The following is a 22,152-nucleotide window of genomic DNA, read 5'->3' on the forward strand; positions in this document are numbered from 1 at the left end:
GTTCCTGTGCATTAGCTACTGTTTTCTCTCTCCCACATACTGTATTTTTGAAGGACCTTGAAAGATCTATTGTTATTCTCCAGTCTCAGAAGGAAATTCCATGGAAAATCAGTAAGGTAATCAGGGTGCCTAGCGGACCAGGTCCACCGTCCCACATACATGATCAGACATGCACCAGTCTGTAACTGGAGAGGCATGAAGACACTGAGAAGCATTGAGGTCATAATTAAAAAGAAAGGACACTGGTTTACTGCCCATGACTGGTATTCACATTTGTGGAACTGCTATGGATTTAGACTTAGATACCAAAACTAAGGGAGTGTAGTGGCCATCATCAAAACAGTTACCTATCCAGTTGTGGACCAGCTCCTTCTGTCATATGGTCATTCTCCAAGTGAATACCCAATGCCTGATCCACTAGAGATAATAGAAATGAGGTACTGAGAAAGAGGAGGATCCTGTTCACACCACACATACTGTGTAACAAACACCATATAGATGTGGAGGAAGCTGTCCAGAAGGAGAATGACAGTCATACTTTAGGCCTACTGTTCTGAGTAGTGAGAGCTGAAGCTCTTTGTCAAGTGTCTGCTACAGTCTGAGAGCAAAACTACAGGAAAATTACACTAAACCAGGTGGAATTCAACATTTCTACTTTGTCTCATTCTGAATTACTCTGTACAGTTCTGGCTCAGAGCACACAAATATGATTGACTTACACTGAGTGTACAAAACATTAGGAACACCTTCATAATATTGAGCTGCATCCCCCTTTGCCCTCAGAACACCCTCAATTAGCCGGGGCATGGACTACAAGGTGTCAAAAGTGATCCACAGGGATGCTGGCCCATGTTGATGCAAATGCTTCCTAGTTCCCACATTTGTGTCAAGTTGGCTGGATGTCCTTTGGATGGTGGATTATTCTTGATACACATGGGAAACTGTTGAGTGTGGAAAAACCCAGCAGCGTTACAGTTCTTGACACACTGAAACCGGTGCACCTGTCACTTAAATCTTTTGTTTTTCCCATTCACCCTCTGAATGGCGCACATACACAATCCATGTTTCAATTTTCTCAAGGCTTAAAAATCCTTCTTTAACCCATCCTCCCCTTCATCTACACGGATTGAAGTGGATTTAACAGGTGACATCAATAAGGCATTATACCGTTCACCTGGATTCACCTGGGCAGTCTACTTGTATGTTCCTAATATTTGTGTATATACTGTAAGAACAGAAACTGGTGCTCAGTTTAACCACACAAGCTGCACCATAACAAACCCAGGAAGTGTTGAGAGTTGCTGTGTGAAACGGGACGTGGGACATAAATGCGGATACAGTCACATCACCACCAGACATTGTCATTTAGAATGGTTGAAAGGAGCAACAGCAGATTCAAAACTATTCTAGAACATCACACTGTTTGTATTATATTCAGTATGCCTTTTGAAACAATATCTGTATAACTTCTTGAGAGCTGTAAATATGGCTTGACTTTTCAGAGCTCTCCACATGAAATTCTGTCATGGAAACTAACTCAGTAAAGAAAAGTAAACCTTCTAAACCATGGAGATAAGTAGCTCAGTGGGCTACCACTGCCCTGCACTGAACTCCTTCTATAATTCAGAAAGGCAGAGTTGCTGTGTTTTAGTGTATGTACACTAATGACCCACTGGAATTGTGATACAGTGAAATAATCTGTCTGTAAACAATTGTTGAAAAAATGACTTGTGTCATGCACAAAATAGATGTCCTAATCGACTTGTCAAAACTATAGTTTGTTATCAAGAAATTTGTGGAGTGGTTGAAAAACAAGTTTTGATGACTCCAACGTAAGTGTATGTAAACTTTCGACTTCAAATACATGCATACATACAAGGACCTATTTCAAGGGCCAGATGGTTGTCGGTATTGTAACCTACAACTCATTTTACATAGCAGCCACCAGAAATGAATGCCACAAATGGATTCTTGTACACTCACTCCACTGTTGGTTTGTCCTCATATTTGGGGTCATATTTTATATTCAGAGCAGTTTCACAATCACAACAATCACAGCTTTGCTTATCAAGTCCTTCAAGCTATTTCCTTTGTAAACAAGCTGACAATACTGTTTATACTTTGCTGATTTAGTTTGCTGATTTATATCATGTTGCCTAATTTGCAAGCATGATAGTATTGTGGTACTTTGTTTGCAGGTATGATATCATGGGGGTAGAAGCCATTCTAACTTCTCATGACCTTTCTTGTTGTTTTCTCTATTTTTTCAGAGAAATGTCCCTGCATTCCCAACCGCCCCCAATGTAGAGGTCACTGCCCTCAGAACTCCTCAGAGAACACCTTAACCTGAACAAACTTATGTTTGTGAAACCTGTCCAATTACCTCTCAGGAACCCCCCACACCCAACACACACACTGTCCATTAGTCCACCATTAAGACAATGGCGCTCTGTCTCGGACAAGTCTTCAGCAAAGACAAAACGTTCAGGCCTCGGAAGCGCTTCGAGCCTGGGACCCAGCGCTTTGAACTATACAAGAAGGCCCAGGCCTCTCTGAAGTCCGGCCTGGACCTGAGGAAAGTGGTCCAGCTTCCTGAAGGAGAGAACATCAATGACTGGATCGCTGTGCATGTGGTGGACTTCTTCAACCGCATCAACCTAATCTACGGCACGGTCAGCGAGTTCTGCACCGAGCGCACCTGCCCCATCATGTCCGGGGGCCTGCGCTACGAGTACAGGTGGCAGGACGGAGACGACTACAAGAAGCCCACCAAGCTACCTGCCTTGATATACATGAACCTACTGATGGACTGGATTGAGACCAACATCAACAATGAGGACATCTTCCCCACAAGAGTAGGTGTGTGAGGACCTCATACTAAACCCTGAGGGACTCCTCTGTAGGGGGACTGTCTTTGAAGTTAGAGTTGAATCTATGGGGTGTGTGACCATGGAAGCTCCTAGCTATATCAGGGTGCAAAGGTATATTGATGTTCAGGAGACATTCTTGGCTGCAATGGTCCTATAGAAAGTCAATGTACAGAACATTTTACAGCAGTAATTAAAACGAAAGCTCTTTGATGTTGATCTAAGTGGATGATAGTGAATGCTTCTGTGATGTTGCATCATACCCTGAGTAATCAATCACTGGGGTGGCAGGGTAGCCAAGTGGTTAGAGCGTTGGACTAGTAACCGGAAGGTTGCAAGTTCAAATCCCAGAGCAAGGTACACATCTGTCGTTCTGCCCCTGAACAGGCAGTTAACCCACTGTTCCTAGGCTGTCATTGAAAATAAGAATTTGTTCTTAACTGACTTGCCTAGTTAAATAAAGGTAAAATAAAAAATAAAAATACCCCACCTTCTCTGACAATACCTTTAATGTATCTAGAAAGGTTCAAGGATAGGTTAATTATACAATGAGGGTGGCATTTAGAAGAAATTGAATGAGGTACTCTGAGCCTATTGTTAAAGGGTTGTCATCAACCTCTGTTTAGGGAGGGAGATTATCTAATGCAGTGCAGTTCCCCTTCAAACATTCAACCTCCCGCTGTGTACCCCCTCTAGCGCCAGAGTCAGCCTGCCACACACACACTATATGATACGATACATTTATTGAACATAAGAGTGAGTGAGAGTTTTTGTCACAACCAAGCTCGTGGGATGTGACTCTTATAGAACCAGGGCACAAATAATAATATTATAATAATCAATCATTTTGTTCTTTATTTAACCATCTTACATATAAAATCTTATTGTTCATCGGAAATTGTGAATAACTCACCACAGGTTAATGAGAAAGGTGTGCTTGAAAGGATGCACATAACTCTGTAGTGTTGGGTTGTATTGGGGAGAGTCTCAGTCTTAAATCATTAAATCAAGACAGGATACTCTGAGCGCAGCCCAATCGAGAAATCTGGCAGTGGCTTCTGATTAAATTCAATTTTCACAGAACCGCTTGTTGCTATTTCGATGAGGCTCTCTTGTTCAGATATCAGTAATGGACTGGAGGCAGGGTATGAAAGGGATAACAAATCCAGTTGTTTGTGTCATCCATTTGGGGAAAGTACCTGTGTAACTGCGCACCCATCTCACTCAGGTGCATCGCTATATCACATTTGACATTGTCCTTAACCTCGTTCATTTGCACACAAAAAATCATACAATGATGGAAAGAGCTGTGTGTTGTCCTTGTTAATGCAGACAGAGAAGAGCTCCAACTTCTTAATCATATCCTCAATTTTGTCCCACACATTGAATATAGTTGTGGAGTGTCCCTGTAATCCTAGATTCAGATCATTCATGCGAGAAAAACATCACTCAGATAGGCCAGACGTCTGACCGCTTGCACGATGACAAGTTTTTCAAACAAGTGAAAATGATGGTCAGTGAAGAACTTTAAGCTCGTCTCTCAATTAAAAAACAAAAAAACGTGTCAATACTTTGCCCCTTGATAACCAGCACACTTCTGTATATTGTAAAATATATCATTGCATAGTGCAGAAAATACACGAGAGTTCAGGGGCCTTGCTTTAACAAAGTTAACCATTTTCACTGTTGTGTCCAAAACGGCTTTCAAGCTGTCAGGCATTCCCCTGCCAGCAAGAGCCTCTCGGTGGATGCTGCAGTTTACCCAAGTAGCATCGGGAGCAAATGCTTGTATGCGCATTACCATGCCACTATGTCTCCCTGTCATGGCTTTTGCACCATCAGTACAGATACCAACACATCTTGCCCACCAAAGTCCATTTGATGTCACAAAGTTGTCCAGTACTTTAGAAATATCCTCTCATGTTGTCCTGGTTTGCAGAAGAGGATGTCTTGCTTAATTGACCCCCCCATAAACGTAACAGACCTATACCAGGAGCTGTGCCAGGCCCGCCACATCTGTTTACTCATCCAGCTGTAACACATATAATTCACTAGTTTGTATGCGAAGCAGTAATTGTTTCAAAACATCTCCTGCCATGTCACTGATGCGCCGTGAAACAGTGTTGATTGATGAAGACATTGTCTGTATAGTTTTTTGGGGCCTTTCCCCCCAGCATTGTCCCAGCCATATCTGCGGCAACAGGAAGAATTAAGTCCTCCACAATAGTATGGGGCTTGCCTGTCCTAGCCACTTGGTAGCTCACCATATAAGACACTTCTAGACCCTTCTTATTAATGGCATCTGTTGCTTTTATACATGTCTTACTACTCGAAAGTCATCTTAATTCTCGCTCAATAAACTCCTGTGGCTTATTTTTCAAATGGGCATGTTTTGCTTCAAAATGTCTGCGGAAGAGTGAAGGTTTCATCGAGTTGTGAGATAGTACTTTTTCGCATATAATCCACTGTGGCTGAGGAAAGGCATTACTCCCAATATATGTGAACCCCAAATCAATGCGGTTCTCATCATATTTGCGCCTCTTTGATGGTCCAACGTCCCTGCCTGTTCGGTGCTTTCCTGGTTAAGGGGTCAGTAGCTCTTCGGCTACATCAGATTCACAACTTTCAGTGTCCATACTAGCTGGGCTAACAACAAATGTAGAATTACTGATGCTAGCATTGGATGTGCTTGTGGAAGCAGAACAACTTGTGTCGTTGACAGGTGCAAGTGTAGTACTGCTATAGTACTGCTGGTAGTAGCGGTACTACCAGTAGAGCTGGTACTGTATGTGTCTCTATGGGCCTTACTTTTTTTAATCCATTAATCCATTTTTGAGCAAACGGGATGAGCAGCATCTACTGTACGTTTGGCTACTTACGGACCGTTAGTGGAATTCCTGCAAGAGAGTGATGGTTAATGTGATTGAATATTAATTATTTGACTAGGCTACCTGTTTGATATTGTGTAGTTATTTTTGCTGAACACTAGATGAAATGAGGCTACTCAGGCGAGGGGGAAAAACTCACCCAAATGTATAGCCCCAAAGGGTTGCACATTTCCGTAACATTCCCCAAATTCCCATTTTTTTCCCTCAAATCCTGGTTGGAAGATTCCTACATACAGGATTTGAAAATGTGAAGAATTACTATTGTTTAAATAATAATGTGAATGCCATTTTTGTTTGAAGTACCCCTGACGGCATTGCGCGTACCCCAGTTTGGGAATACCTGATGTAATGGAAACTGATGTCCAGCGTGTGGGTTTAAATGATCTTCAATGGAAACTCATGTGATTTGTGTTTTAATGCTAGTTTTTAAAAAAAGCAATTATCGAAAAAATTATGGAATATAATGATATTCTGAAAATTACAAACTGATTTTCATTAATGCATCCAGGGATGGTCTCTAAAAGGCATTTAATGTGGTTGCAAAGACGGAATGCTTAATTATAAGGTAACTAACTGTACAGTGTTCCTCCTCATTGACTGTTCTATCCTTCTTGTTGTAGGTGTTCCTTTCCCTAAGAACTTCCAGCAGGTGTGTAAGAAGATTCTGAGCCGTCTTTTCCGGGTCTTTGTGCATGTCTACATCCACCACTTTGACAGCATCTGTAGCATGGGCGCCGAGGCTCACATCAATACCTGTTACAAACACTACTACTACTTCATCTCTGAGTTCAGCCTCATCGAGCACTCAGAACTGGAACCCCTGGTGAGAGAGGAGGTGTGGTGGTGAGTAGGGTTGCGCATTTCCGTAACTTTCCCCAAATTCCCAGTTTATTTCTCAAATCCTGGTTGGAAGATTCCTCCATCCAGGATTTCTGGAAAACCATCAAATTTGGTGAAAGTTACCTGAATTTTTGCAACCTTAGGGGTGAGCTTACGGCACGATATTAACTCTGTTACATTACACTTGGATGGGAGGTTTTTATGAATATATGTATAGTACCTATATACAGGGCATTCGGACAGTATTCAGACCCCTTTTTGTCACGTTGCGCCTCATTCTAAAATGGATCACATTCCCCCCCCCATCACTCTACACAAAGTACCCCATAATGTCAAAGCAAAAACAGGTTGTAGAAATGTTTGCAAATGTATAAAAAATAAAACACTGAAATATTACATTTATATAAGTATTCATATACTCGGTACTTTGTTGAAACACCTTTGGCAACGATTACAGCCTCGAATCTTCTTGGGTATGACGTTAAAAGCTTGGTACAACTGTATTTGGGGAGTTTCTGCCATTCCTCTCTGCAGATCCTCTCAAGCTCTGTCAGGTTGGTTGGGGAGTGTCACTGGACAACTATTTTCAGGTCTCTCCAGAGATGTTCGATCGGGTTCAAGTCCGGGCTCTGGCTAGGGCCCTCAAGGACATTCAGAGACTTGTCCTGCAGCCACTCCTGCGTTGTCTTGGCTGTGTGCTTAGTGTTGTTGTCCTGTTGGAAGGTGAACCTTCGCCCCATTCTGAGGTCCTGGGTGCTCTGGAGCAGGTTTTCATACTTTGCAACGTTCATCTTTCCCTCGATCCTGACTAGTCTTCCAGTCCCTTCCGCTGAAAAACATCCCCACAGCATGATGCTGCCACCACCATGTTTCATTGTAGGGATGGTGCCAGGTTTCTTCCAGACATGACACTTGGCATTCATGGGAAAGAGTCCAATCTTGGTTTCATCAGACCAGAGAATCTTGTTCTTATGGTCTGAGGGTCCTCTAGGTGCCTCTAGGCAAACTCCAAGCGGGCTGTCATGTGCCTTTTACTGAGGAGTGGATTCCGTCTGGCCACTCTACCATTAAAAACCTGATTGGTGGAGTGCTGCAGAGGTGGTAGTCCTTCTGGAAGGTTCTCCCATCCCTACGGAGGATCTCTGGAGCTCTGACAGAGTGACCATCCCCTGATTTTTCAGTTTGGATGGCTGGCCAGCTCTAGGAAGAGTCTTGGTGGTTCCAAACTTCTTCCATTTAAGAATGATGGAGGCCACTGTGTTCTTGGGGACCTTCAATGCTGCAGAAATAACAAGAACTGTCAACTGTGGGACATTATATAGACAGGTGTGTGCCTTTCCAAAGCATGTCCAATCTATAGAATAGGACTCCAATCAAGTTGCAGAAACATCTCAAGGATTATCAATGGAAACAGGATGCACCTGAGCTCAATTTGGTGTCTTATAGCAAATGGTCTGAATACTTATCAAATCAAATCAAATGTATTTATATAGCCCTTTGTACATCAGCTGATATCTCAAAGTGCTGTACAGAAACCCAGCCTAAAACCCCAAACAACAAGCAATGCAGGTGTAGAAGCACGGTGGCTAGGAAAAACTCCCTAAAAAGGCCAAATCCTAGAGAGGAACCAGGCTATGAGGGGTGGCCAGTCCTCTTCTGGCTGTACCGGGTGGAGATTATAACAGAACATGGCCAAGATGTTCAAATGTTCATAAATGACCAGCATGGTCAAATAATAATAATCACAGTAGTTGTCGAGGGTGCAGCAAGTCAGCACCTCAGGAGTAAATGTCAGTTGGCTTTTCATAGCCAATCTTTAAAAGTATCTCTACCACTCCTGCTGTCTCTAGAGAGTTGAAAACAGCAGGTCTGGGACAGGTAGTACGTCCGGTGAACAGGTCAGGATTCCATAGCCGCAGGAAGAACAGTTGATACTGGAGCAGCAGCACGGCCAGGTGGACTGGGGACAGCAAGGAGTCATCATGCCAGGTAGTCAGTCCTGAGGCATGGTCCTAGGGTTCAGGTCCTGAGAGAGAGAGAGAGAGAGAGAGAGAGAGAGAGAGAGAGAGAGAGAGAGAGAGAGAGAGAGAGAGAGAGAGAGAGAGAGAGAGAGAGAGAGAGAGAGAGAGAGAGAGAGAGAGAGAGAGAGAGAGAGAGAGAGAGAGAGAGAGAGAGAGAGAGAGAGAGAGAGAGAGAGAGAGAGAGAGAGAGAGAGAGAGAGAGAGAGAGAATTAGAAAGAGCATACTTAAATTCACACAGGACACCGGATAAGACAGGAGAAGTACTCCAGATATAACAAACTGACCCTAGCCCCCCCGACACAAACTACTGCAGCATAAATACTGGAGGCTGAGACAGGAGGGGTCAGGAGACTTATGTAAAAAAGGTATTTCAGTTTTTCTTTTTTAATACATATGCAAACATTTCTAAAAAGCTGTTTTCACTTTGTCATTATGGGGCTATGTGTATAGATTGATGAGAAAACAAGATTTAATCCATTTTAGAATGAGACTGTAACATAACCAAATGTGGAAAAAGGGAAGGTGTCTGAATACTTTCCGAATGCAGTGTAGTGCAGGGGGTGTCTGGATATTCATTTATGAGGGAATATCCTTCACATACTGTAGTGCAGTCCTTCAGACTTAGATGGTCTCATTTTGCTGTAGTTCAATGAAGGAGGAGCTTTACTGTCATAAAACAGAAGCAGTGGATTGTCACCGTTATTTTACACCACAAGCGTGTCTGCTCAAACCACAACCTGGGCGATTTATACAGAGTCACTCTCTGGGCATAGAACATGATGACTAAATCACAGTCTAGTATAAGATAATTATACAAGAGATGCTTGTCTTTAATTATTCCCTTTGCCACAGTCATTGGAATTAGTGATGCACTACTTGTTTCCCAAATTTGAATCATAAAAGAAAAGTGTTAGTCTTTGTAAAAAAAAATTTTTTTTTAAAGTCTGGTTTGGTTTATATAACCATTATAAGTGAAATTGCAGTCTAGTCAGCCATACGTAAGAATTATGTCACTTTCAAGTTGTTTTCTTTGGTGCAGCGATTCATTACATCTGAACCGTTGAAGGTAGGAGCTCTGAGGTATACAATGAAAGTCTTCTGTTATCATCATTATGAAGTACATATTCTACTTATAAATAACAATGAGACATTATGTCAACAATGCAATATGAGGGGAAATCAACCTTGTTAACATAAGACAGTGTGATGGATTGAGCATTTAGTTTTTCTGCTTTTGGTTGACTATAAGTCATTTGTTTTGTGAGTGGAAACAGCCGAATGAGTTCTCCTCAGATTATGGCTTTAGCCTATCTGTTGGGAAATGATATTAGCATCATCATATAGCATGTCAGCATAGGCATGTAGTTCTGTCTGTCACCTCAAATGAACAGGGCGATCTGGGATTGGTACATCCATTTTTGGACTTAATGATAGACAGTTATTCTTGAAGAATATGTCTTACTAAAACAGGGACGAGTGACCGTTTTGTTTTTGTTTTCCCAGATGGCCCTTTAATCGTAGCCCTGTTCAATGGAGAAAGCTTTGTAATAACCATTCCTATGTCTTGTTTTTGCAGCAAGGTAGGCATATAATGCAATTATTTGTCAATATCATGTTAATCCCCCAACTTTACTCTCTCTTCTCTACCCTCAGAGGGCAATGACAGAGAAGATCTGTAACTAAACCACTTGGAAAATGGAGTTTACATCATTTCAGCATTCCCTGTGGCCTTCAAGAGACCCACAGCTTCAATACAACCAAACACTCAAACTAAAGGAATGGATTTTGAGTGGATTTGAAGAAAAGTGTTATCCATCCCAAGATTTACAAAGTTTGTTCATAAAGTGACATTTTCAGCCAATAGTCTATATGTTTTATGAAAAAGGACTGTTCTGCTTCCTATAGTGCTGTGACATGATGCAGCACTCCAGTCTTCTGAGCTTTATTGTAATTGTAGTAATGTTTAGTAATAACTATTCTAGCTCTGTTTTATTATGCATGTATAGTTCTTGACATCATCAACTTTGGAAATGTTTGCGGCTTCGAGGTGTTTGAGACACTGTGTAATGGATGGAAGGTCACAACCATAGAGATAGATAGATGACTCATCTTTGTATCTGTGCAATTATAGAGTCTGTGACAGCATGGGCATTGAGGCTATCTCCATTTTGAAGTAGTACATTTTCTTCTTCAGAATTGGGTGATCCCTCCTGATGACCTGATTGGACATGACTCCAACAGGGTCACCAGGAGGGATCAACCAATGAAGTTGGAAGTCCAGCCCAAAAAGCTCTAAATGGTGCTGCCCATGCTAATATGGCCTTTTGGCCAGTAGAGGCCTCTATCATTCTCTATGGTAACAACACTAGACCTGTCTCCAGTGTTTTGCATTTTTATGACAAATATGTGTGGAATGTGTCCCAGCCAGACAACTTGAAAAGCAAGTGTCAAGGGATGTGCAGAATGACAAGTATGGACTCATATTGGGAATTACTGACTTCATTTTAATTTACACAAAACCAGTTTAAACCTTACTCTGTGAGACTGATCTGATGTGTAACTGATTAAATTTCCAAGTATTAAGAGCCTATTTTACCCTACCTGGCCTCTCCTGTTGAGTTAATTGTGTTCATTTTTGAGGAAAATTATTCATTCATCTTAAAATACTCATGACTCATTAATATAACTTGCACTACAAATGTATTTTATTTTATTAAACCTTTATTTAACTTAAATTACGACGCCTTAGACTATAATATAACTTACCTTGCTACTACTAGTATATTTTCGATGAATGAGAGTGCTGTCATACACCAGAAATTCCCTATTATGAAATAGGGGAAGTTGTTTTGCAATACCTGACGTCCTAGTGGCTTATTCTTTTCGTCCAATGAATAAACTACAGGACATGCAGGAGGCGGGAGCTCTGCGTTTACCGCCTTACGTCACTAGCTGGATTTCACTCTGTTGTCCACCCCGACTCACCGCAAACCCCAGAGGATGACCGAGGCTCTGGAGGAGGATTTCGGCCTGTTTGGACACAGACTCCAGGTTAGATATATATTTTTTAATATCATCAGTAATTCATAACGTCATTAGCAAGACGGATTAGGTGACATAGTAACTAGCCAACGTAAAATAGTTAACTATGTAACGTTACTGTAGCTAGCTAGCGCAAATGTATTTGTGTTGGCTTTTCATAACACACTCATCTGATACAATGATTTTCCGAACATCGTTATGACTGAGCTGATATATGGATTGCTAGCTAGCTAGACAGCTAATAAGGTCGACCTGTTTATAACCTTAAGAGTATCTTTACTATAGTTAGCTAGCTAATGTGTGTGATTGCATAGCCTACTTTTGCTGACTGTTTGATTGAACTAACTATAACGTGTTAGCTAAGTAGCTGTATTTTTGCCGCCTCCAGTCAGGCACGACCAAGTCGTTGCTGCTTTCATCAGCATATTTGGAGCTGAGTTTTCTGGAATGACTCAATAACTCACCCAATTATCCAGATAGGTTTTTACATATAACCTACAGCTAGCAGAATAACACCAACGTTACGAAAAGCCGCCCGGCGTATGTTTGTAAGGAAAGGTCCAACCAGTTCTGGACTGTGTGTTCTAGTGAAAACACATCGCATCATCACTGATGGAATTCCTTCGTGTAACTTTGAATCCTCTCTCCCTGTTTCTGCCCCCACCGACATGACTTTACAAGCTCGCTACTCGAAAACGTGCTAGCTATCTGAAATGTTTATTTATTTTTTTCTTCAGTTGGCAGATATGGTGAGGCAGAGCACGGTGGCAGAGTTGCAAGCCTTCCAGCACTCTCTCCAGGTAAATCAATATTGTTGTCAGAAATAGCTCTCTAACTAGCTATTTTACAAACTTGTCATAGCTTCTGGTTTTGTCACACTTGTTACTTCCCTTATCCTTTCCTGTTGCTCAGACAAGAGTAACAGACTGCCAGTAATTATGCTTATCTTAAGGTTAAACTGGATATGTTGCATCATTTTCAATGAGTAGTACAAATATGCCTATGCTATCACTGGATGTGAAAGTGTGTTTGGGAATATCCAGGGTCAGATAAGGTCTTTGTAAGCTTTCCTGTTTGTGTTTGCATATCAGTGTACCCTATTGGCAGGCTGCCACAGGGGAAGATAACCTTGTTTTAAACCAGAACCAGAAGCTTGGTTCTAATACTGTATTGTTATTTTATCTAGAATATGCCATATCAGTAGATTTGACATTGGTTTAGGACTGCACTGGTACTTTAAGAACAAAAGTGACACACTGTGCTTCTTCTTGTTCTTTCTGTCCCTTTCCACCACCTGATCTCTCTGGCTCTGCTCTCACTTTCACACTTTCTCTCCCCACTCTCTCTCTTTCAGTTACAGAGTAACTCTCTGGCCCTTGGCCCAGTAGGGGACAGCTGTGGGGAACAGCAGAATGTGGTGTCCCCCACTGCCACAGAGGAGAGACAGCGCCTCTCAAAGGGCCCTCCAGGTACTGCACTTCAGGCCTCTGACCAGGGCCCCATCAGTAGCAGTGCCTTTTAGATCATAACGAATAAGATTTATATGGACCGATCTTAGATCAGCACTTCTACTCCGATGCTTTGTGGATACTGACCCAGCTCCACAACCAGCTTCTCCCTGTCTGCTTTGCTATCACATTGGCACATAGCAGTCCTACATGTTAGTCAATATACACACTACGCTTTAAGCAATCATTTATTTGCTTAACATAGTTAATCCATTCAAGGCTCTATCAATGTGTCACAGTTTTAAACAATCATTCACAATTTAAGAAAACATTTTATTTTTGTTGATTGGCACATAGTCAATAGTTGTTAGTCAGTATGCATGTCGCAAACACTTTGCAATTCAAGCAATATTTTACAATGTAACTGTGGTTGATGTGAATTAACAGTCGACTTGTTTATACAGAGGTGGAAGCTAGCCAGCCAGTAAGCGTCCCAGACTCAGCCAAACCAATGGAAGCCACCCAGCCAGTAAGCATTCCAAACTCAGCCAAACCAAAGAAGAAGAAAAGGAGGTCAAGAGCAACAGACAGCTTTACAGGAAACTTCAACGGTAATCATTTTGCACATAAATCAGACAAGCCTGTCAAATATCCAATCACTCATGTCATTCAAAATCTAGAGTTTTAATAAATGCACCCACACCATAGATACCAGAGACAGGCTTTTGTGCGTTTCTCTTTTCTCCAGACCTGTACAAACTGACAGATGAAATGCTGGGTCAGGGTGCATATGCAAAGGTCCAAGGATGCATCAGTCTTCAGAATGGGAATGAATATGCTGTGAAGGTGAGTCGGAGGCTGCGTATGATACGGTTCCCTATTCAGGGCACTACTTTTGACCAGGGTGCATAGAGGACATATGGGACTTGTGATGAATGTCATACAACACATGCAAAGGTTTTATTGTCATTCCAGGGTAGTTGAAGTATAATTAGTCACTAACGGATGCTGTTTCGTCCCCAAACAGTGTTTTCTTTGCCCGGTTTGTGGTCCAAACGTTGTCCTATTAAACAGTTAAGAGTCATAACAGTGTGCAGATTAGCTTTTTGTTCTACATTGTCCTCTCTGATCCAGCACCTGGGACATATTTTTTTGTTTTATGGATGTGCACGTATACCACCCACTAAGCCAATTATTTTTTTTATAACTAATCCAAGATAGACCCACAGCCTGCCGTTTCAAATGGGAGCAAGTTAATCATAATGTGCAGAACTAGCAGGAGGTAGGCAGAGCACGAGCTAATGAGATCCTATTGGTGCGTTCTAGCATGTAGTTGCATATTTCCGTTAGGGAACGCCTGTGAAGTGCACTTGTGCAATAGCTCAATTCGCCCTTGGACTCCTAGACCACGTAATTTTTAGAAACTTTGGCAAAGGGTAAAGTCTGCAAAACTTAGTCCACTTTGGCCTCACATATTTTAGTTTTGGGAACAGAAAACTTTTGAGATCAAATTTTTCATTGATGAGAAAATATGCAGAATGTCAGCCAAAATCCACCGGATTCCATATTTTCCCACTGCTGGGAAAATTTTATACATCAAGCTCATTGTTCTGTGACTAAGCTTTCTTCACTCACTGATACCTGTGTCTTTTTGGTTTTGTCTCAGATCATTGAGAAGAATGCGGGGCACAGTCGCAGCCGCGTCTTCCGTGAAGTGGAGACCCTTTACCAGTGCCAGGGCAACAAGTGTGTGCTGTTTCACTCTACAAAGTGAAAGTTCTGAAGGTTAAATAATAATTACAACAAAAAAAGTCACCCACTAATGTGTTCCTATTAACATTTTCAGGAACATTCTGGAACTAATACAGTTTTTTGAAGATGACTCCTGCTTCTACTTGGTGTTTGAGAAGTTGCGTGGAGGTATGTCTTCCTGTTTTTACCATATTATCCCACTTTTGTGAGGGTGAAGGTGGGTCATGTTCATTATGCATAAAATTGAAGAAAAAAGTAAACTGGGGAGATACTGCTGTAATTGTTTTTATTGGACAAGTTCAATGTTGTTTTCTGTTGCAAAACATGGTGGTGCTTTGTGGTCTAATGAACATGACCCAGATTACATGAAACTATTAGGTGTTTCTCTGAAAGCTCTCTGCTCCTGAAAGCTCTCCTCTCTCTCCTCCTGAAAGCTCTCCTCTCTCTCCTCCTGAAAGCTCTCCTCTTTACCCATACAGGCTCCATTCTGACTCACATCCAGAACCGTAAGCACTTTGATGAGCTGGAGGCCAGCCGTGTGGTCAGGGACATCTCCAAAGCTCTCCACTTTCTCCACAACAAAGGTAGGACCCCTGAACATGGGGCTGTGCCTGTATCGAATTACAGTGTGATTGTTTCCTCATAAACATTCTCTGTTCTACAGGTATCGCCCACCGGGACCTAAAGCCAGAGAACATCCTGTGTGAGTCTACTGACCAGGTAACCTTTGTTTCCTCCAATGTGCTACGGAACAACAACATATGTTTTCTGTAGAAAATGTAATGTTTGCCAAACAGTAATTGTGGTTATAGCTAGTGAATGCTTGCTATTTTTCTCTCCCCCTGCAGGTGTCTCCGGTGAAAATCTGTGACTTTGACTTGGGCAGTGGAGTGAAGCTTAGCAGTGCCTGTATTCCAATCACCACTCCAGAGCTCACCACACCGGTAAATACCACAACCTGAACCTACCACTAACCCTGATATTTGTGTCTATCTGTTCGTCTGGCAAAGTCTTAATTGTCCCTAAGTGCACATTTTTTATTTTTACTGTAAAGAGTGTTGCGATTTTAAATGCACTTTTAAATCTAATTTGATTTGACATATGTCCTCACGGTGTTTGGTTTCCCCGACTCAGTGTGGCTCGGCAGAGTACATGGCTCCAGAGGTGGTGGAGGTGTTCACAGACGAGGCATCGTTCTACGACAAGCGTTGTGACCTCTGGAGCCTGGGGGTCATCCTCTATATTCTGCTCAGCGGAAGCCCCCCCTTCACTGGTCATTGTGGGACTGACTGTGGCTGGGACCGTGGAGAGACCTGCCGTACCTGCCAGGTACACAAGCCATCACCAGTCTTCTTCAAACCCCCAGTTCACCTTAGATTTTTTTTTTAAATAGTGCTGTAGATATCTGTCTCGAAGGAACACAAACTCTGGACCTTTGAGATCGTTTATAAAAAATAATTTTAAAAAATATGCCATGCATTTATTGGTGTTATAACCATTATAATTCATAAAAACGTATAATAATTTAGAAACTGTTTCTGATTCATGTCATAAGTGAATGCCCAAAATATTATACTATTCATGATTTTCCCATTTAATATATTGTGTCCCACCCCTGCAGAAGAATCTGTTTGACAACATCCAGGATGGCCAGTATGAGTTCCCAGAGAAGGACTGGGCCCACATCTCTGCCCAGGCCAAGGACCTCATCTCCAGGCTGCTGGTGCGGGATGCCACCCTCCGCCTCAGTGCTGCCCAGGTCCTGCAGCACTCCTGGGTGCAGGGGGTGAGTGTCAAGCCTAGTATTTTGAAATAAGTATTTGAAAATACATCATTTCAAATACCAAACAGACCCGGTTGAAATGCATGGGAATTTAATTATTTGTTTAAATACTGTGTATTTGAGTATTAAAAAAAAATATATATATATATATATACACAACACACTGCTCAAAAAAATAACGGGAACACTTAAACAACACAATGTAACTCCAAGTCAATCACACTTCTGTGAAATCAAACTGTCCACTTAGGAAGCAACACTGATTGACAATAAATGTCACATGCTGTTGTGCAAATGGAATAGACAACAGGTGGAAATTATAGGCAATTAGCAAGACACCCCCAATAAAGGAGTGGTTCTGCAGGTGGTGACCACAGACCACTTCTCAGTTCCTATGCTTCCTGGCTGATGTTTGGTCACTTTTGAATGCTGGCGGTGCTTTCACTCTAGTGGTAGCATGAGACTGAGTCTACAACCCACACAAGTGGCTCAGGTAGTGCAACTCATCCAGGATGGCACATCAATGCGAGCTGTGGCAAGAAGGTTTGCTGCGTCTGTCAGCGTAGTGTCCAGAGCATGGAAGCGCTACCAGGAGACAGGCCAGTACATCAGGAGACATGGAGGAGGCCGTAGGAGGGCAACAACCCAGCAGCAGGACCGCTACCTCCGCCTTTGTGCAAGGAGGAGCACTGCCAGAGCCCTGCAAAATGACCTCCAGCAGGCTACATTGTGCATGTGTCTGCTCAAACGGTCAGAAACAGACTCCATGAGGGTGGTATGAGGGCCCGACGTCCACAGGTGGGGGTTGTGCTTACAGGCGTTGTGCAGGACGTTTGCTATTTGCCAGAGAACACCAAGATTGGCAAATTCGCCACTGGCGCCCTGTGCTCTTCACAGATGAAAGCAGGTTCACACTGAGCACATGTGACAGTCTGGAGACGCCGTGGAGAACGTTCTGCTGCCTGCAACATCTTCCAGCATAACTGGTTTGGCGGTGGGTCAGTCATGGTGTGGGGTGGCATTTCTTTGGGGAGCCGCACAGCCCTCCATGTGCCCGCCAGAGGTAGCCTGACTGCCATTAGATACCGAGATGAGATCCTCAGACCCCTTGTGAGACCATATGCTGGTGCGGTTGGCCCTAATGCAAGACAATGCTAGACCTCATGTGGCTGGAGTGTGTCAGCAGTTCCTGAAAGAGGAAGGCATTGATGCTATGGACTGGCCCGCCCGTTCCCCAGACCTGAATCCAATTGAGCACATCTGGGACATCATGTCTCGCTCCATCCACCAATGCCACGTTGCACCACAGACTGTCCAGGAGTTGGTGGATGCTTTAGTCCAGGTCTGGGAGGAGATTCCTCAGGAGACCATCCCCCACCTCATCAGGAGCATGCCCAGGCGTTGTAGGGAGGTCATACAGGCACGTGGAGGCCACACACACTACTGAGCCTCATTTTGACTTGTTTTAAGGGCATTACATCAATGTTGGATCAGCCTGTAGTGTGGTTTTCCACTTTAATTTTGAGTGTGACTCTAAATCCAGACCTCCATGGTTTGATAAATTTGATTTCCATTGATCATTTTTGTGTGATTTTGTTGTCAGCATATTCAACTGTGTAAAGAAAAAAGTATTTCATAAGAATATTTCATTCATTCAGATCTAGGATGTGTTATTTTAGTATTCCCTTTATTTTTTTTGAGCAGTGTGTGTGTGTGTGTGTGTGTGTGTGTGTGTGTGTGTGTGTGTGTGTGTGTGTGTGTGTGTGTGTGTGTGTGTCATTACTAAACAAGTGTTTCCAAATAGATTCCAATACTACTTGTTTCAAAGAAGAAATATCCAAATACTTAAGTTCCAAATTACTTTTGAAATCAATTGAAATACCCTAAACAGTATATGAACCCAGGTCTGTACTTTATGTTGTTCCCGGTGGATGTCAATATTCTGAAGTGGCTTTCTTGCCTCGTCTATTCTACACTGATCTAAGAAGGCTGAATGTGTGAAAGAGACATCCAAGAAACCAGCAGGCTTGTTTTCACCAGTACATTTCCTCCAAACTGTATATCTGTAAAGGAAAAGGTACAATTAAAATAAATGGATTCCGTTTTCCTGTTATCATATTTAAATGTGTTATTTATTTTCCCCTAGAATGCACCAGAGAGAGGTCTCCCAACCCCACACTTCCTCCAAAGGTAATCTACTCAGTGCTCATTTCACAGAATGTGCAGTACATTACAACAGATGGCTAATAAATTCAATTGTTGAAGGGACGTTACACTTCAAAATCAAAGTTTTTTTTCCCAGACCTACAAAGTAGCATAATGGACTCAACTTGACATTTTGAGGCCTGAAAACATCGGACACAATTAGATTTAGGAGTGTTCCTGACAAATTGAGTGTATGTCTCCTAGAGCTAAACGTGTGATCTATAATTTGATCAATCTCTGACTGATCGTCTGCTCGTTCTCTACAGGAACAGCAGCACCAAAGACCTGACCCAGTTTGCCGCCGACGCCATCGCCTTCAACCGCCAGCTGTCGCAGCATGACGAGGAGCAGGAGGAAGTGGTCACAACCATTGTGACCTCCATGAGGCTTTCGCCCCCCTCCAACTCCCGGCTGGCTCGCAGACGGGCACAGTCCAATGCTCGGCGCACCACCCAGGACTTCCTGCCTGCTGATGACGACAACCTCGAAACTCTCGTCACCTAACCAGCTCCTGGTTTAACCCCAGGAAGACCCCGTTTTGGTGCTACTGCAGGCTCGGAGTTCCCTCGCACCTGGTTTATCCTTCTAATATAGTCGTGTGCTTCTAAGATCCCAACAGGGTCAGATTCTCTGATTTAACAATGTCAGCCTCAGAACTGCTGCCAGGCTCTTTGTGCCTCCCTTTCCCCTCTTTTATTTCTCCTTTGTTCCCTCCATCCTGGTGCTAGTCTCTCTTCCTCTTTACGTGGTGTTTACCGTGTCACACCATCTGAGATGGACGATAGCTTCCGTTGGCAGGAGACTCCTGTGTAGCTTCACAGGGTTGGTAGCCTCATTGTCCAAGCTCTCATGGCCAGTGGTCTTCTTACCACCTAGAAACAGAGACCGGAGCACAAAGGGAAGCACTTTTATCCTCTACTAAACTAACACACACTGAGTCCCAGCTTTGTTTCAGTGATTAGTTTGGGTTGAGGTAGTTTCCTGCATTTGATATTAACGTCAGTGTATACAGAGCGCAATCCCATGTTAAGACGACAGGAATAGTCACTAAAACGGGTCTAAGCCTGTTCTCGTGATTATTTTTCTATGGTTAAGACTGCTAGTGATGGTTGCTTTATGCTAGCTATACTTAATTGCACGGTTATTTCCGTTAGGAATGGATTCTTGATGATGTCCGCATGGGGCATTTAATACACGTACAGTACATGTAGCTAGCCTGTCTTATTGTAAAAATCCTTTTAATTTTCAAAAAACATTTTAATTTACGTTGTGTTGGTCAAGCTGTGAAAAGGTTTTAGCGTTGTTTATAGAGTTACTGAATGCTGCAAAAGTAGAGCATTACTTTTCAGTCCCTTAATGACCCTGTTTTTAGGGATGGTCATACATAGGCTGTGAGGAGGGTTTCAAAACTTTCCCAAAATGTCCTGGATTTTCCAGAAATCCCAGTTTTAGGATTTTTGTTGTTAGGCCTAGAACTTTTAAGACATTGTGCTTGTGGAAGGTGGGTTACTGAATGATTTGAGAGTGCATCATTCATTTGAAAAGCATTTTATTATTTGAATCACCCTGAAATTCCATTTCTTATCTCCTTATCGAAACATCAGCTACCTGGAACACTTCTATACTTTGAAACAACTCACTCGTCATATGTGTTTTGAGATTATTTGATATGATTGCATTTCATCAGTATTTTTATTTTTTTAGACATATTTGAAGTATTGATAAACTATAAGGATTACCTCAGAAACCTGAATTGCACTAGCCTGGTTGCCAGTTTGTTTGTGTTATGTTGTCACTTAATGTCATGCAAAACATGACATTACAAAGAGTTGACATGATGCCACAAACCGATCTGGGGACCAAGCTAGAATTTGTATGATGTCTTTACTCATTTTTTCAAAATGATTACAGGACCATTCTGCTATTGCTTGCTTCAAAAGTATTTAACTTCTTTTCAGTCATACCACTAATAACATGCAGCTTTCTTTGTACACAAATTAATTACTATTTTGGCTATTCACACTTCACTGAATATTGTTAGAATCTGTTTAAGTGATATAGAAATCTGGAAATGTCTTTTTGTTTTTTAATATTGTGTTTTTTTAAACGTCCATAACTTTATTTTTTATATATTCTATATTCCAGAGGGGATGCCATGATAAATATACCTTTCTCTGGCGGAAAGGGAATTATAGTTTTATATCAGTTTTTTTAGTAGTAGTTTTATTTGTGTATTGTCGGTTGGTTTGTCAGCAAATGGATCTGAATAAGTGTGCCAAAGAAACCATAGAGACTGATAGAAATAACTTGTGACGACTGTGAATGCTAGCATGTCACATTAATTTGGTTTCAGGTTTTTAAGCATAAATTGGTCAGACGGCCATTTCAGCCTGTGTAACATAGTTACTGAAATGCTCTTTGGTTACTGAAATGCTCTTTGGTTACTGAAATTATTTGATTTACCTCTACCAGTTTGACTGTTTCACCTCTAAGAGCTTGACATTTTATTAATGTGGGGACACTGATGGAAGTCTAGCACTTATTCCCCTCACCCTTTAACTTCATGTATTGCATCCCCCACCCCCATGTAAAACGGCTTGTACCCAATGCCTGGATCTCCCCCGGTTGCCATGGATACTCAATCGCTATAGCAACCAAGGGGCCTTCCTAAGCGGGCACGGACTCTCCGTCAGAGAAGGTGCAACACATTAGGGATCTCTCAGTGGCTATGGTAAAGCCCTCTCACTCTCATTAGTCCCAGATGGCACCCTATAGCCCGTAGGGCACTACATAGGGAATATGGTGCCATTTGGGACAAACACTAAACTCAAATCAGATGGGATAAGATGCATTCATTGGCATAAGCTATGCAGCTAAATACCTTATAACCCATGTGTATGAGGTCTTATGGCAAATGTTCTTACAATGTTGCACATCAATAGCCCCTGTGGTATGCTGTTTTCCCAATAAAACCCAATTCTTTCTTACGAAATTCTTCTTTCTCTGACTTCTAGGCAGAACTCTGACATCATGTAACAAGTTAGGCAGATTGACTGTTCTTCTAGGTTCAGTACATGTACTCTAGGTTCAGTACATAAACAGAGACTGCTCAGTTTATGGCTGGAAGAACTGATTGAATGGGTTTATTTCGGGCCCATCACTCACCAGTTGCCTATTGTAGCGTGTGAATGAAACGGGGACATGGATGATTGTGATTCACCTGACCACACAGTGAAGAGGAGTATGGGGGGGTTGGTCTAGAGCACCTAAAGGAAGAAGGTAACAGGGTAGAGAGGAGTATGGGG

General features: G+C 42.3%; 2 protein-coding genes across 6 annotated transcripts in view; both read left to right on the forward strand.

Annotated features, from left to right (window-relative positions):
* mob3c (MOB kinase activator 3C) overlaps positions 1 to 11,360 on the forward strand; it is a 12,864-nt gene extending 1,504 nt beyond the window's left edge. For 2 of the 5 annotated variants that reach the window (XM_046301827.1, XM_046301817.1), the window contains exons 3-5: positions 2,271 to 2,859; positions 6,376 to 6,590; positions 10,271 to 11,360. In XM_046301827.1, the coding sequence (XP_046157783.1) occupies positions 2,442 to 2,859; positions 6,376 to 6,590; positions 10,271 to 10,300 (663 nt within the window). In that variant the 5' untranslated portion in view covers positions 2,271 to 2,441 and the 3' untranslated portion in view covers positions 10,301 to 11,360. Of the gene's footprint in view, positions 1 to 2,270; positions 2,860 to 6,375; positions 6,599 to 10,270 lie in introns of those variants that run through there. The other 3 variants (XM_046301847.1, XM_046301838.1, XM_046301856.1) reach the window with 3 other exon arrangements.
* A 176-nt stretch (positions 11,361 to 11,536) lies between these two features.
* mknk1 (MAPK interacting serine/threonine kinase 1) lies at positions 11,537 to 21,834 on the forward strand. Its single transcript, XM_046301805.1, has 14 exons — positions 11,537 to 11,668; positions 12,397 to 12,459; positions 13,014 to 13,128; positions 13,572 to 13,718; positions 13,856 to 13,953; positions 14,774 to 14,853; positions 14,954 to 15,027; positions 15,339 to 15,443; positions 15,524 to 15,579; positions 15,708 to 15,803; positions 15,994 to 16,188; positions 16,481 to 16,645; positions 18,789 to 18,832; positions 19,114 to 21,834. Exons 1-14 carry the CDS (start codon positions 11,618 to 11,620, stop codon positions 19,349 to 19,351), a joined length of 1,527 nt encoding a protein of 508 aa, XP_046157761.1. The 5' UTR covers positions 11,537 to 11,617; the 3' UTR covers positions 19,352 to 21,834.
* Positions 21,835 to 22,152: the final 318 nt, after the last annotated feature.

The sequence above is a fragment of the Oncorhynchus gorbuscha genome, linkage group LG02, assembly GCF_021184085.1.
Source record: "Oncorhynchus gorbuscha isolate QuinsamMale2020 ecotype Even-year linkage group LG02, OgorEven_v1.0, whole genome shotgun sequence".
In the NCBI taxonomy this organism is placed as follows: domain Eukaryota; kingdom Metazoa; phylum Chordata; class Actinopteri; order Salmoniformes; family Salmonidae; genus Oncorhynchus; species Oncorhynchus gorbuscha.